The sequence below is a fragment of the Dipodomys spectabilis genome, unplaced genomic scaffold (assembly GCF_019054845.1).
Source record: "Dipodomys spectabilis isolate Male_0828 unplaced genomic scaffold, ASM1905484v1 ptg000461l, whole genome shotgun sequence".
NCBI classification, from domain to species: domain Eukaryota; kingdom Metazoa; phylum Chordata; class Mammalia; order Rodentia; family Heteromyidae; genus Dipodomys; species Dipodomys spectabilis.
Window position 1 is genome coordinate 135,225 of NW_024871138.1, and position 14,927 is coordinate 150,151.

General features: G+C 54.3%; 1 protein-coding gene and 1 non-coding gene across 5 annotated transcripts in view; one reads left to right on the top strand and one right to left on the bottom strand.

The window, feature by feature from the left end:
• Nucleotides 1-14,927, bottom strand: part of Axin1 (axin 1) — a 36,248-nt gene that overhangs the window by 4,179 nt on the left and 17,142 nt on the right. For all 4 annotated transcript variants that reach the window (XM_042668642.1, XM_042668641.1, XM_042668644.1 and 1 more), the window contains exons 3-8: nucleotides 10,903-11,043; nucleotides 9,419-9,515; nucleotides 6,645-6,782; nucleotides 5,618-6,138; nucleotides 4,337-4,507; nucleotides 2,597-2,842 (exon numbers count right to left, since the gene is read on the bottom strand). In XM_042668642.1, coding sequence (XP_042524576.1) covers nucleotides 2,597-2,842; nucleotides 4,337-4,507; nucleotides 5,618-6,138; nucleotides 6,645-6,782; nucleotides 9,419-9,515; nucleotides 10,903-11,043 — 1,314 coding nt within the window. The remainder of the gene's footprint in view (nucleotides 1-2,596; nucleotides 2,843-4,336; nucleotides 4,508-5,617; nucleotides 6,139-6,644; nucleotides 6,783-9,418; nucleotides 9,516-10,902; nucleotides 11,044-14,927) is intronic.
• Trnaa-ugc lies at nucleotides 3,126-3,194 on the top strand. Its single transcript has one exon. It is a non-coding gene; the product is annotated as a tRNA-Ala (tRNA).

Below are 14,927 nucleotides of genomic sequence, written 5' to 3' on the forward strand. Positions count from 1 at the left end.
GAGCACGTCACCACCCAGGTCAGGGCCCTGCCACGGAGCACGTCACCACCCAGGTCAGGGCCCTGCCACGGAGCACGTCACCACCCAGGTCAGGGCCTGGCCACGGAGCACCTCATCACCCAGGTCAGGGCCCGGCCACGGAGCACGTCATCACCCAGGTCAGGGCCCTGCCACGGAGCACGTCACCACCCAGGTCAGGGCCCTGCCACCACCCAGGTCAGGGCCCTGCCACGGAGCACGTCACCACCCAGGTCAGGGCCCGGCCACGGAGCACCTCATCACCCAGGTCAGGGCCCGGCCACGGAGCACCTCATTACCCAGGTCAGGCCCCTGCCACAGAGCACGTCACCACCCAGGTCAGGGCCCTGCCACGGAGCATGTCACCACCCAGGTCAGGGCCCGGCCACGGAGCACGTCACCACCCAGGTCAGGGCCCTGCCACGGAGCACGTCATCACCCAGGTCAGGGCCCTGCCACGGAGCACGTCACCACCCAGGTCAGGGCCCTGCCACCACCCAGGTCAGGGCCCTGCCACGGAGCACGTCACCACCCAGGTCAGGGCCCTGCCACGGAGCACGTCACCACCCAGGTCAGGGCCCGGCCACGGAGCACCTCATTACCCAGGTCAGGCCCCTGCCACAGAGCACGTTACCACCCAGGTCAGGGCCCTGCCACGAAGCATGTCACCACCCAGGTCAGGGCCCGGCCACGGAGCACCTCATCACCCAGGTCAGGGCCCTGCCACGGAGCACGTCACCACCCAGGTCAGGGCCCTGCCACGGAGCACGTCACCACCCAGGTCAGGGCCCTGCCACAGAGCACGTCACCACCCAGGTCAGGGCCCTGCCACGGAGCACGTCACCACCCAGGTCAGGGCCCGGCCATGGAGCACGTCACCACCCAGGTCAGGGCCCTGCCACGGAGCACGTCATCACCCAGGTCAGGGCCTGGCCACGGAGCACCTCATCACCCCGGTCAGGGCCCTGCCACGGAGCACGTCACCACCCAGGTCAGGGCCCTGCCACGGAGCACGTCACCACCCAGGTCAGGGCCTGGCCACGGAGCACCTCATCACCCCGGTCAGGGCCCGGCCACGGAGCACGTCACCACCCAGGTCAGAGGAGCACCTCGTCACCCAGGTCAGGGCCCGGCCACGGAGCACGTCACCACCCAGGTCAGGGCACCTACATTTACTCTCTGTGATCCCTGGAACACACTGAGGAGAACTGCTGACCTGGGGGCCAGGAGCTGCCTTTCTGTCCCCTGCTGACATCTCCGCACTGCAGAGCCTCCTGGAGAGACCCGTCTGCAACCACGCCCTGGGGAGGCTCTTCCTATGGGGTTCCAGGGTATCAACTTCTGAAGGCCAGTGTGGACCCAGCGATGGATGATGGCAGTGCTCTATGTGGACATCAGGGCCTGTTATCGTGACTGAGGCCTGTCTGTACAGATTCCACACCTGCATGTGTTACTCAGGGACACTGAACAGTGTCTACTGTGACCTGCCTGGGGCCATCCCAGGAGCCTGTAGCTACTCATAAAAGCTTCTGACCTCAGACAAGACAAACCAGTAACTGAGAGGCTGGAGGCACTAGCTGAAACCCTGCAGGAGCCCAGGCCCCCAGACTTGGGCTTAGTGGCTCTTGTAGCTCAGCTGGTATCCCTGGCCAAAGGGAGAAAATCATAGCAATGTCCATCACATGGGGTGCAACCCTGCCAGGTCACGGGCCCCAGACACGTGCCCATCTCAGCCGGGGGAAGGGAGGCATTTCCTGCACAGAGCACAGGTGGCCTGGCCTTCGGGTTGAGATCGCTGTGACTTGTTCTGGCCCCAGAGCTGCTACAGACTCAGAGCCTATGTAAGTCATGAGGACCACTGAGGACCAAGGGACACAAGCATACTTACACCAATCCAGACCAGAGACACAAGCACACTTCCTGAGGGAATGGACAGGCGGACACTAATGCAGACCAGGGTTGCACAGCTACGTAAGAAGCAACTTGGAGAAACGAGTTTGGACCCAGGACCATGCCACATAAGACCAGGCTGATAAGAGAAGCCAGCAACTTCTGAAGGAACAGTTGAGAATTCTGGTGGACTACAAAGTCCAGTAGAACAGCCTCAAAACCATAGTCTTGCCTGGACAAAATACTCTGCCACCCAAAAGAGGAGTCTCCCGGTGCCGGTGGCCTGGGCGACACAATTTCCTCTTGAGGACAGAACAGGTTTTGCTGAGCTACAGTGCGATGAGTCCAACCACTGATACCCTGAAGGAAGGAAGGAGAGGCTGCGCTACGCCGCCACGCGCCCTCTTGTGGCTGTGCCGCGTGTGGCTATCCCCCACGGAGGACAAGAAGCCACAAGCCCCGGCTGCCCAGCAGCTGTTGGCCACCTGACTGTGTGCCTGCCTGTCCCTTCCCCGGCAAACTGGGGACCACAGGGCTCCCTGGCATGAGCTGAGGACATGCTCTGTCGACCTCCCACCCCCACTATTTCCCAGTAGGGCTTCTCAGTGGCTCTAGATGGAAGAGGAGCCAACCTTGTGGATCGCAGGCCTTGGGGCCACCTCTAAGGTAACCTCCTGCTTCAACCCACCTCTGCTTGGAGGGCAGCTTGCTGGATCTCTTCTCCTCCTCCTCTAGACGCCTGCGGGCCTCCTCCAGCTGTGTCAGGGGGTTGGGGGCTGGGTTGGGGGGCATTGTGGGGTCTTGAATGAAGAGGTGAGAGGGCTGAACGGAGTTCCGCAGTTGAGCACTCACCCAGGGGTGCACGGCCCCGGGTCGTTCAATGGACAAGGGCCTGGAGCTCTCATGGGCCTGCTGCTTCCTGGTCCCAGAAGACCTTCAGAAGTAAGAACAAGGCACTGATAACCACAGACATCTGGATCTGACCACAGAAGGCCTATCAGCCTCCTCAGACCTCATGTACATGTCTCTTCCTCTCTTTTTTGGTACCAGTTCTGGGACTTGAGCTCAAGGACTGAGGCTAGTACTATCACTTGGCCACAGCTCCACTTCTGGCTTTTTAGTGGTTAACTGGAGATGAGTCTCACAGATTTTCCTGTGAGCCACCGGAGCTTCTCTTAAGTATTTTTGTTTGGCTAAAGAAATATGTACTGGGGCTGGGGAGGTGGCTCAGTGGTAGAGCGCTTGCCTTGCATGCATGAGGCCCTGGGTTCGATTCCCCAGCACCACATAAAGAAAAAAGCTGGAAGTGGCGCTGTGGCTCAAGTGGTAGAGTGCGCCCGCCTTGAGCTGAAGAGATGAGGGACAGCGCCCAGGCCCAGAGTTCAAGCCCCATGACTGACCAAAAAAAAACCCCAAAAACTTAAGAAAACTGGCAGGAAACAAAAATCATGGAAAAACAAGTCTACTTCCTTGGCCTTCCCTCATAGTATTTCAGTCTTTCCTGCATTATAAACTCTGAAACATGTCCTCTGCCCATCATCCAACATGTGATGGAGCCAGTGATGACATCACCCCAGGTGCCCCAGGCCCTCAAGGTGCAGCCCACCTGAAGGCAGAGCCCCACCAGGGTGTCTGTGAACACTGTCCCTCTGTCAGCCACTAAAACTCTAGTTCCAGGGAAACAATCTGGAAAGACCACTCCTGATAACAAAGCCAATTTGTTAACAGACATCTATGTAATCTCAACAATCAGGAGGCTGATGCACAAGGACAGAGTTCAAGGCAAGCCTGGGCTACAAAGCAAGTTCCAGGTCAGATTCGGCTGCAGACTATGACTGTCTCAAAAAAGGGAAAAGCAGCAGCTGGGTGCTGGTGGCTCACAGCTGTAATCCTAGCTACTCAGGAGGCTGAGATCTGAGGATTGAGGTTCAAAGCCAGCAAGGGCAGGAAAGTCCCTGAGATTCTTATCTCCGGTTGACTCAAAAACAGGAAATGGAACTGTGGCTCAAAGTGGTAGAGCACTAGCTCAAAGAGCACCCAGGACTGAGTTCAAGTCCCATGACCAACAACAACAACAACAAAGGTTTAGGCAAATGAGGAGCCTTATGTAGGGTTGACCCTGGGACCCTTGCTCCACACCACCCAGAGTGGCCTCTGCCTCTCAGGAAAGGGGAAAAGCAGCTATGAGGCAATCCCAAGGTTGGCTTATATAACTTTCAGGTAAAAGACTCTCAGGAGGAAATACCTGATCCAGAAGCCAGAGATACCCTCCTGAGAGAGCAGTGTGAAAAGCACAAGCATGAGGGCCTCCGCTGCTGGCTCTGGTGGCCAGCTCTGCCGGGGGGGGGGGGGGGGGGGGGGGGGGGAAGGGGAGGGGTTAGTGCCACTCTCCCACCCTGAGTGGGCAGGCTCTGGACAGCACACTCACCCATGGCCGGCCTTTCGGTGCCTACTGATCTCCTTCTCCCCCTCAATTATCCACTGCATGATCTTCTGGTTCTTTTCCACATCTTCTGTGGAGCCTGGCACCTCAGAACTGCTGTTTTTCCCAGAGTCTGTCTTCTTGGCACTTCTTTTGGAGGACGTGCCTGCCTTCCCGCTGTAAGAGCAGGGCCTAGAGGTCACCTTGGCTTGGTCTCCTGAGTCCTCACACCCCAACAGAAGGGCCCACTCCCCACTGTGAAAGTCACTGTCTCTGAACATGCAAAAACTTGGGTGGGCTGGGAAGGTGGCTCAGTGGTAGAGTGCTTGCCTCACATGCATGAGGCCCTGGGTTCGATTCCTCAGCATCACATAAGTAGACTAAAGGCCGGAAGTGGCGCTGTGGCTCAAGTGGCAGAGTGCTAGTCTTAAGCTGAAGAGCTGAGGAATAGTGCCCAGGCCCTGAGTTCAGGCACCACAACTGACAAAACAACAACAACAAGCCGGTGCCGGAGGCTCACGCCTGTCATCCTTGCTACTCAGGAGGCTGAGATCTGAGAATCTCGGTTCAAAGCCAGCCGGAGGAAGGGGGAAGGAAAGTCCGTGAGACTCTTTATCTCCAATAAACCACTAAAGAAAACTGGAAGTGGTACAGTGGCTCAAGGGGTAGAGCGCTCGCCTTGAGCTGAAGAGCACAGAGACTGCGCCTGGGCCCAGAGTTCAAACACCAGGACCGACCAAAACAACAACAATAACAAAAGCAACTAGGGTTTGTTTTGTCTTCCATACATTGGGAGGAGCTGGGCGCCAGTGGCTCACGCCTATAATCCTCAGTACTCAGGAGGCTGAGATCTGAGGACTGTGGTTCAAAGCAGTCAGGAAAGGCCGTGAGACTCTATCTCCAATAAACTTAGAAAAAGCCCAAAGAAGTGCTGTGGCTCAAGTGGTAGATCACTAGCCTTGAGCAAAAAGCAGCTCAGGGACAGCACCCAGGCTTTCCAGAATTGAAGCCCCAACACCAGAATTTAAAAAAAAAACAAAAAACTGGGAGACAAACCCTTAAGAGATAAACTTCTAGGCAGAATTAGCGGCTGGGAATAGTGGGATCGGGCCCTGTCCTTCACTTTCCATCTCCCAGGGCCCTGCTGGATGTTCCTGACTCCTGTGACTTTGACAGAAGATCAAGCTTCCAGAGGAGCAAGGCCTCATGCCCTGGCCCACCTTCTGGCTGCTCTCATAACCACGGTACTGGCAGGAGGTGTGTGTGGCAGGGCCGTAGAGAACTCACCTGAAGGCCAGGTCCCCGGAACTGGGGGTGGCAGCTGTGGTCTCGGAGTAGCTGCGGGGCTTGGCGTGGCTGTGTGACTCCGGGCCCCAGGTGAAGCTGCTCTGGACCCTGCGGGTGGCCTCCACCTCTGCCTGGTCCTTAGGCCTGGACACACCATGGTGAACGTGGTGGTGGACATGCCTGTGGTGGTGCAGGCCGGCAGACTCCAACTTTGTCCCGGACTTGGACACGTGCTTCCCGTGCCCTGAGGCCACGCCCCCTAGCAGTGCCAGCTTAGCTGTGTGCCCACTGTCAGGGGACCGGTGGCCTGGCCCCGGTGACTGGCAGCCAGGTGTCCTCATGACCCGCTGCACATGCTCATCAAGGATGCTCTCAGGGTTCTCCTCATGGGCGTCGCGCAGCCCGGCACAGCCCATGTCCACGTAGCGGGGAGGGCAGTGGTGCCAGGCTGGGGCAGAAGGCAGCTTATGACCGGCCCCGGGGGGCCCAGAGGGCAGGTCTCCGTCCTCGCCTTCCTCCTCCTGTGGAGACAGAGCAGCACTGTCAGAACCGGTCCTGTGTGCACCCAGAACGCAGGTGCAGGAGTTGTACTGTGGTCTAGAATGTGGCTGGGCCACAAAAAGCACAGAAGACTCCTGGGAGCAGTGGAGGACAGACACACAGGGGACAGGGGCCTGGTGTCAGCTGTAGCCACTGGGGAAGCTCTGTACAGGTTTACTTTGTCTGGACAAAGTTTATTTTAATTTTGTCAGAGTTTTCTTTTCTCTTTTTGTGCTGGTCCTGGGGCTTGAACTCAGGGTCTGGGTGCTATTCCTGGGCTATTGTGGTAGGCTCCCACTCTACAACTTGAACTACAGTGCCACTTTCAGCTTTTTCTGCATAGGTGGTGCTAAGGAATCAGACCCAGGGCCTCATGCATGCGAGGCAAGCACTCTACCCCTCAGCCCCCTTCCTAGCCCCCTTCAGGTTACCCTAAACACAAGACTTCTTAGCCACAGGAACGTGCCCTGGTGCACGGCCCACTCACCATTCTAACACGCTTTAGCCGCTCCTCCAGCCTCTCCTCAGCCTCCCGCGTGCGCTGGACAGCCTCTAAGCGATGGATGAGCTCTTCAGCAAATTTCTGTGGCTCCACACGAATCTCCTTTGGCATTCGGTAAGTGCGCTGCAGTGAGACAGCCATTCTTAGCAGATTTCACCCCACACCGGGAGCAAGTGCACTATTAGAGCACTAAACATGGAGGGCTCATCTGAAAGACACTTCCCTTCGCACTTGGGTGCCAGCTTCCCTACCACTCTTCCTCTTCTCCCAGAGGAGATGGTTTCCTTCTAGGTTCTCACAACTAGCAACCTGGAGGGTTAAGCATTCAGTCTCCAGGACAGAGTCAGAGATGGTCAGGGCTCAGTAGGCAAGGAGATGATCCATACACGTTACGACTCACCAGGGTCTCATCGGATGCGTCCTGAACCAAGGGACTCCCAACTTGTTCACAAAAACAAAGGAGCAGGCTGGGAAGGTGGCTCAGTGGTGGAGTGCTTGCCTCACATGCATCAAGCCCTGGGTTCAACTCCTCAGCACCACAGAAGCAGAAAAAGCCAGAAGTGGTGCTGAGGCTCCAGTGGTAGAGCACTAGCCTCGATCTGAAGAGCTGAGGGACAGTGCCCAGGCCCAGAGTTCAGGCCCCATAACCAACAAAAACAAAAACAAAAAACAAGCCGGGCGCCGGTGCTCACGCCTGTCATCCTAGCTACTCAGGAGGCTGAGATCTGAGGATCACGGTTCAAAACCAGCTCGGGCAGGAAAGTCTGTGAGACTCTCATTTCCAATAAACCACTAGAAAATCGGAAGTGTTGGCATGGCTCAAGTGGTAGAGTGCTCACCTTGAGCTGAAGAGCACAGGAACAGCACCCAGGCCCAGAGTTCAAACCCCATGACCGACCAAAAAAACCCTCCCCAAACCCCCAAAGAGCACCAAGGCTACCGTGGGCACAGCACGGGCTCTTTGGGTTCTGAGGCGGTGCAAGCCCACAGCACCTTCAGGACTTGCATCCCGTCAGAAACCACAGAGGGATGCCTTGTGCTGAGGCGCCTCTGCAGCTGATGTGGGATGCAGAGGTGGGGGCAGGGAGGCGTGGAGGTGGGGGGAGTCAGCATGGACTGTTACAGGAACCAAACTGGGTATATAAGAAAATCTCTGAGAGGGCACCGTGGCTCACGCCTGTCATCCTAGCTACTCAGGAGGCTGAGATCTGAGGATCGTGGTTCAAAGCCAGCTCTTATCTCCAATTAACCACTAAGAGCCAGAAGTGGAGCTATAGTTCAAATGATATAGTGCCTAGAGTGAAAAGGCGAAGGGACAATACCCAGACCCTGAGTTCCAGCCCCAGTACCAGTACACAGACACACAAACCAGTCAGCAAACAGGTGCCAGCTATTCACATCCGTAATCCGAATTACTCAGAGTCATACACACACACACACAGCACCACTCATTTTTGATAAGTAGACAACATCAGTGCCAAGATTAAGCCAAATACGTGCCAAAGAATGATTGGAAGAGCTGGGCGCCGGTCATCCTAGCTACTCAGGAAGCTGAGATCTGAGGACTGCAGTTCAAATCCAGACCAGGCAGGAAATCTGTGAGACTCTCTATCTCCAATAAACTATCAGAAAAAGCCAGAAGTGGTGCTATGGCTCAAGAGGTAGAGCGCTAGCCTTGCTTAGGGACAGAGCCCAGGGCCTGAGGTCAAGCCCCAGGACCAGGAAAAATAAAAAAAAAACCACTAAGATTCTAACTAAAAAATGCTGATAGCTGGGCACCAGTGGCTTGTACCTGAAATGCTAGCTACTCAAGAAGCTGAGATCTGAGGACTGAGGTTGAAAGCCAGACTGAGCAGGAAAGATCATGAGACTCTTATTTCCAATGAACCACCAAACAGCCAGAGTAGAGCTGTGGCTCAACTGGTAGAGCACCAGCAAAGAGCTCCTGGACAGTACCTAGTCCCTGAGTTCAAGTGCCAGCACCAGCGCCAAAAGTAAAACAAAAATACAACACGTTAACTGCTCTCTTCATCACCAGTGAGGACTTTACAGGAGGAGCTTGCTGTCACACTCCACGTGACCTGCTGAAGTCCTGAGTGAAGTCCTGAGCCCAGGCTCACCAAGATGTTCACAGGCTCACATCCACTACTAGGCCACAAAACAGGGTATGTCCGCCAGGGCGCTGGTGGCTCATGCCTGTCAGGAGGCTGAGATCTGAGGATCACGGCTCAAAGCCAGCCTGGGCAGAAGCGTCCAATTAAACCATGAGGAAACTGAAGTGGCATAGTGGCTCAAAGTGGTAGAGCACTAGCCTTGAGCAAAAGAGCTGAGGGACAGCGCCCAGACCCCGAGTTCAAGCCCCACGAAGAATGTGTAGCTGTGTAGTCTGGGGCTCTTTGGACTAACTTTCACAGGCAGTTATCACCTGCCATTCTCCTACTCCAGGATTATCCAGGTCCAGATCACCGGCTATGCCTCGCCCACTAGTGGGTACCATGGTGGCCAAAAACTCTGGGCCTGGGTGCTGTCTTTCAGCTCTTTAGTTCAAGGCTAGTGCTTTACCACTTGAGCCATAGCACCACTTCCCGCTTTTTCTGTATATGTGGTGCTAGAGGAGGAATTGAACCCAGGGCCCCATGCATGCGAGGCAAACACTCTACCACGGAGCCACCTTCCCAGCCCCCGGTCGTGGCCAATTCTGAGCGGCGGAACCAAAGTCCACTCACAGACAGGCAATGGGGCTGCGGGGCAGTACTTACGGGGATGTGAGGCAGAGGCACCCTCCCGTTGACCTGGACGCTCTCCTGCACCTCCCTCCGGTGCTGCTTGCGGGTCCTGTACGGGGGGACCCCATCCCTGTGCAGAGGAAGGGGTTGGCCGGGTTAGCTCCAACAGGAAGTGAGGGCCAGGGGCGTGAAACGTGACTCGTCGGTCATGGTGGCCATACCTCAGGTGCAGTGCCACCCATGTACAGGTGCCTGGGATGCCACACATGTGCGGGCTTGCACGTGCTCATGCACGCGACTCGTATGGGACAGCAAAGCACAGCCATGGAGTGTTTGCCTGCCTAGCTAGCATTTTATTGGGTATTTTGGTAAAGTCCGGCCGTACAAGCCTTACCTATGTAACCTGGGATCAACCAACTACAAGCCAAGGACTCCTGAAGGCACTTCAAGAACGGGAAGGTACAATGTGCGAGAGGCTGCATGCAGTTGCAAAGCCTCTGGCTCTTGTGGCAATGCCTGCTGTGACCTCACATTACTGCCAAGACCAGGGGCAGTGTTCAGACCGGAAACATCTACAAGGGGACGAGGAGGGGGGCAAGACAGCCTGCAGGGGAGGACTGTGCATGGCCAGGCGCACGTGGGCCTCCCGCAACCCCATTCCCACACGCTTAGACCAGGACAGTACAAGTAAGAGGGACACCACAGGGCCAGGAAGGAGCAAGCCCACCCCACACCTGCGACGGTGACGTTGTAAGGCAAGCTCCCGTGTCCTGACAGAGGGCACGTGAAGGCTCAGCTGTAACTCAGGCCCTGGGCCGTCCATGAAGAGAACGGATTCAGGGCTGGGACTGCGCCTTAGTGGTGGAGTGGTTGGGAGCATGCATGAAGCCCTGGGTCATTCCTCAGTACCCATAAACAGAAAAGGCCAAAAGTGGGGCTGTGGCTCAAGGGGTAGAGTGCCAGCCTTGAGCAAAAGAAGCTCACAGACAGGGCCTCGGCCCTGAGTTCAAGCCTCAGGTCTGGCAACAACAACCACAACAAAAGGACCGGTTCAGAACAGCAACCAGTTTCACAAAGGCCTGTGCAACCAAGCGGCCTTCCCAAGTCTGCATTCTCTGTCCTGCACCTACTGTGGAGATGGCGCATCCAGCGGCTGACCCACCATCGAACTGAGCCCCGGACTATGAAAACTGAGGAAACAGAAGCCAGACTCTCCTGCAGGGCAGCTCTGGGGTCGGTCTAAGCTTTGCCCCAGATTCTCCTCTCCCAAGGGTTCCGGATAGCTGTGGCCTCAGACAGTGGTGGTTGATGACACTTTGGTGCTCAGACTGTGTTATCGTTTGTGGTTTGGGTGCTGGGGTAGAATCCCATGCCTCAGCTGAGTTTTGATGACGGCACCTGCAGAGCCGCTTGTCTAGGCTTCAAGTGCACTTGAGCTACGTTCTAGGGGAACCAAGCCCATGTAGCGGGATAGGCACAGACCAGAGAAGTGAGTGGTCAGGAGGGGCAGGACTTACACACTGCTGTCTGTGAGGGACAGGGTGTCGGCGTCACTGGACAGGCTCTGCTGCTCACTGTCATTGGTGCTGGTAGCTGGGGCCAAGGCATAACCAGAGTTGACATAGTAGGGGTTGACTGGCTCCCGCCAGGATCCATACCTGTAAACAAAGAAGGCTCATGAGTGGCAGCAGATCAAAATCCTCCAGTCCTGGGACTTGAACTCAGGGCCTGGGCACTGTCCCTGAGCTTCTTTCTTTGCTCAAGGCTAGCACTCTACCACTTGAGCTACAGCTCCATTTGCAGCTTTTTCTTTTTATGCATGTTAGGCAAGCGCTCTACCACTGAGCCACATTTGCAACCCCACATCCTCTTGTTTTAATCCCTATTTTCAGACATATCTGGATTTCAATGTAGAACTGGCTCATCCCCTGTCCCCTGTCTTACCCAATGGAGTGGTTTAAAGCCCAAATCTATGTTCTGCTATTTGGAAGACATCTAAGCCTTCATTTATAGATTATCACGTGGGTTTGTTCCCCTCCCCCCCCACATGTAAATGTAAACAGCTATCTTTCCTTAAAAAGCACTCTTAAAAGCTGGGTGCCAGTGGCTCACACCTGTAATCCTAGCTACTCAGGAAGCTGAGATCTGAGGATAGAGGTATGAAGCCAGCCTGGGCAGAAAAGTCCCGTGAGACTCTTATATCCAATTAACTACTCAAAAACCAGAAGTGGCGGGGCTGGGAAGGTGGCTCAGTGGTAGAGCGCTTGCCTTTCATGCATGAGGCCCTGGGTTCGATTCCTCAGCACCACATAATCAGAAAGAGCCGGAAGTGGGGCTGTGGCTCAGGTTGGTCTCAGCGCTGGTCTACAGCTGAAGAGCTGGGGGACAGCGCTCAGGCCCAGAGTTCAAGCCCCATGACCAACTAAATACATACATACGTAAATAAATAAATCTACCGAACTCACGGACTTTTCTGCCCAAGCTGGACCTGTGCCTCACAAATAGGCAGGAGTACAGGTGTGAGTGACCTGTACCCAGCTGGAAAGTACTTTCTCCCTAAATATAGTTTTCATTTTTAACCTTGTTAATGGTGACTTGAGTCATACGAAACTTTTTCTTTCTATGAAATTATAATTTCCAGTCTTTATAGCTTTTTTGAGGAGCTAAGGACAGAATCAGGACCTCACAAATATGCGAAGTGCTCTACTGCTGAGCTATACCTCCAGCTGTTTTTATTATGTTTGGGGGGACAAGGTCTCACTAAACTGTCCACACTGACCTCAAACTTATCATCGACCTAGCTCAGCCTCTCAAGGAGTCAAACTCCACGTGTACCACCATTTGCAGACCTTTCTCACCCTAAATTAGAAGCATAGTCCACTTTTCTTTTCAAGCTCCACTACATTCAGTGTATTTTGTGTGTGTGTGTGTGTGCACGTGCGTGCCAGTCCTGGAGCTCAAACTGAGGGCCTGTGCAGTATCCCTAGCTTCTTTTTGGTCAGTCCTGGGTCTTGAACTCAGGGCCTGGGCACTGTCCTTGAGCTTCTTTTGCTCAAGCTAGCAGTCTACCACTTGAGCCACAGCATCACTTCTGTTTTTTTCTGTTTACAGGTGCTGAGGAATCGAACCCAGGGCTTCATGCATGCTAGGCAAGTACTCTACCACTGAGCCACATTCTCAGCCCTCCCTGAGCTTTTTTACTCAAGGCTAGTGTTCTACAACTTGAGTCACAGCTATACATATGTTTTTTTGGTGGCTAACTGCAGAAACTTCCTGGACTTTCCTGCCTGGGTTGGCTTTGAACACCAATACTTAGCTCTTAGCCTCCTTCTGAATAGCTAGGATTACAAGCGTGAGCCTGGCAAGCTCTTCTTTTTTGGGAGGGGGTTGGTCCTGGGGCTTAAACTCAGGGGCCTAAGCATTGCTCAAGTGCTCTACCACTTCAGCCAAAACTTTCTGGAAGTTCATTGGAGGTAAGAGTCTTACGGACTTTCCTTCCTGGGCTAGCTTCAAACCATGATCCTCAGCTCTCAGCCTCCCAAATAGGATTACAGATGTGAGCCTCTAGCTCCAGGGACTTCCTATGCATACACATAAGTATATAAGCATATACTTAAAATCACATCTACCTGCATTGCTGTGTGCCTGTAATATCTAGCTCATCCCCAGCACTAAAATGGATAGTTGTTAGCACTAAATATCCAATCATCAATAAGTGCTACATCTTAATCGACTAGAATGATCTCTAGCTGCTGTCCCCCTGCAAGGTACTGTCTTCTAATTATGACCCTGGCCAGCACATCTGCTTCTTCCGCCAACTGGGAGGTAGTGAGGATGCTGGGCTGGGTCTGTGATGGTGCTCAGGGCCCCTCCCAGGAGCACGTGACCAGGTGTGCGGCTGTCATACAGCCGTCTTCACTGACTGACACCATCTGCAGGAAGTCTTTGATGCCGAAGGAGAGGGACAGGGGTTTGTTTCTAAGGTGTTAAACTCCCTTGTGGCCATCTATGTACATGAACAGAATCTTCTAGAAGCCCCAATTCCACTAACATTGAAAAGGCCCTTAAACAGAACAGGGAACTGGCATCTAGGAATGTCAGACCCTTGTCATCAGGACACACTGGACAACAGCTGGGCCAGGCAGCAGAGCTGGAGACAGACCTTCAACCCAAATCCAGGCCTTCACCTCTGTGCCACCCGACAGACACCAGTGTCTGAGGCCACAGACATGGACGTGGGCCTTGTGTAAGAACGTCACCGCCTGGCGCTCCTCGACTTCTTCCGTGGGAGGTTACGTGGGAAGCTGCGGTGGTGGGACAGGGCCCACCTGCTAACATGGTTGCTGCTCAGGAGGCAGATGCTCAGAAGCCCATGCCACCAAATGGGAAACCTCTCCACTGAAGGTGACTCCCTGCCCAGTCCGGTCAGACGGTCTTGCTGACCTACCGCCTACTGCTTCAGGCCAGGCACCATTCAACGGCTTCAGCCTGAACAAGGGGATCTCGGTGGCCATAGTTTACAGCCCTCCCACCCCACCTGACAGATACAACGCTGCAGCACACACTTTATATCCTTTATGTATCATGAAATACTTTCTATGTATTTGAAATGACAGTCATTCCTTCTTAAAAGTTACAGCCACAGACACTTACTGGCAATCAATGTTGTCATATTAAGTGCTATTCTTCTTTCTCTTTTTTTGTACAGATCCTAGGACTTGAACTCAGGGTTTGGATGCTGTCCCTGAGCTTTTGTGCTCTATTACTTGAGCCACAGCTCCACTTGTAGCTTTTTGGTGATCAACTGGAGATTAATTTGGTGGTTGATTGAAGGGTCTGATGGACATTCCTTTCTGGACTGGTTTTGAACCACAATCTTCAGATCTCAGCCTCCTGAGCAGTTAGAATTAAAGTGTGGGCCATTGGTGCCCAGCTATGAGCTATTCTTAAGTGTGCCCGTTACTATTGCCAGGCACCAGTTACCTAGCTGCTCAGGAGGCTGAGATCTGAGGATCATGGCTCGAAGTCAGGTTGGGTAAGAGAGTCTGTGAGACTTTATCTCCAATTAACTACCAAAAAGCCAGAAGTGGAGCTGTGACTCAAGTAGTACAGTTCTAGTCTTGAGCCAAAAAAAAAACTCAGGGGCAGCACCCAAGCCCTGAGTTCAAGCCTTAGGACCAGCACCAAAAAAAGAAAAAAAGAGCCGGGCGCCAGTGGCTCACGCCTGTAATCCTAGCTACTCAGGAGGCTGAGATCTGAGGATCTTGGATTGAAGCCAGCCAGGGCAGGAAAGTCTATGAGATTCTTATCTCCAATAAACTACTAGAAACCCGGAAGTGGTGCTATAGCTCAAGTGGTAGGGCGCTTGCCTTGAGCTGAAGAGCGCAGGGACAGCGTCCAAGCCCAGAGTTCAAGCTCCACACTGACCAAAAAAAAAAAAAAAGAGCCGGGCACTGGTGGCTCATACCTGTAATCCTAGCTACTCAGGAGGCTGAGATCTGAGGATTGCGGTTCAAAGCCAGCCCAAGCAAGAGAGACCATG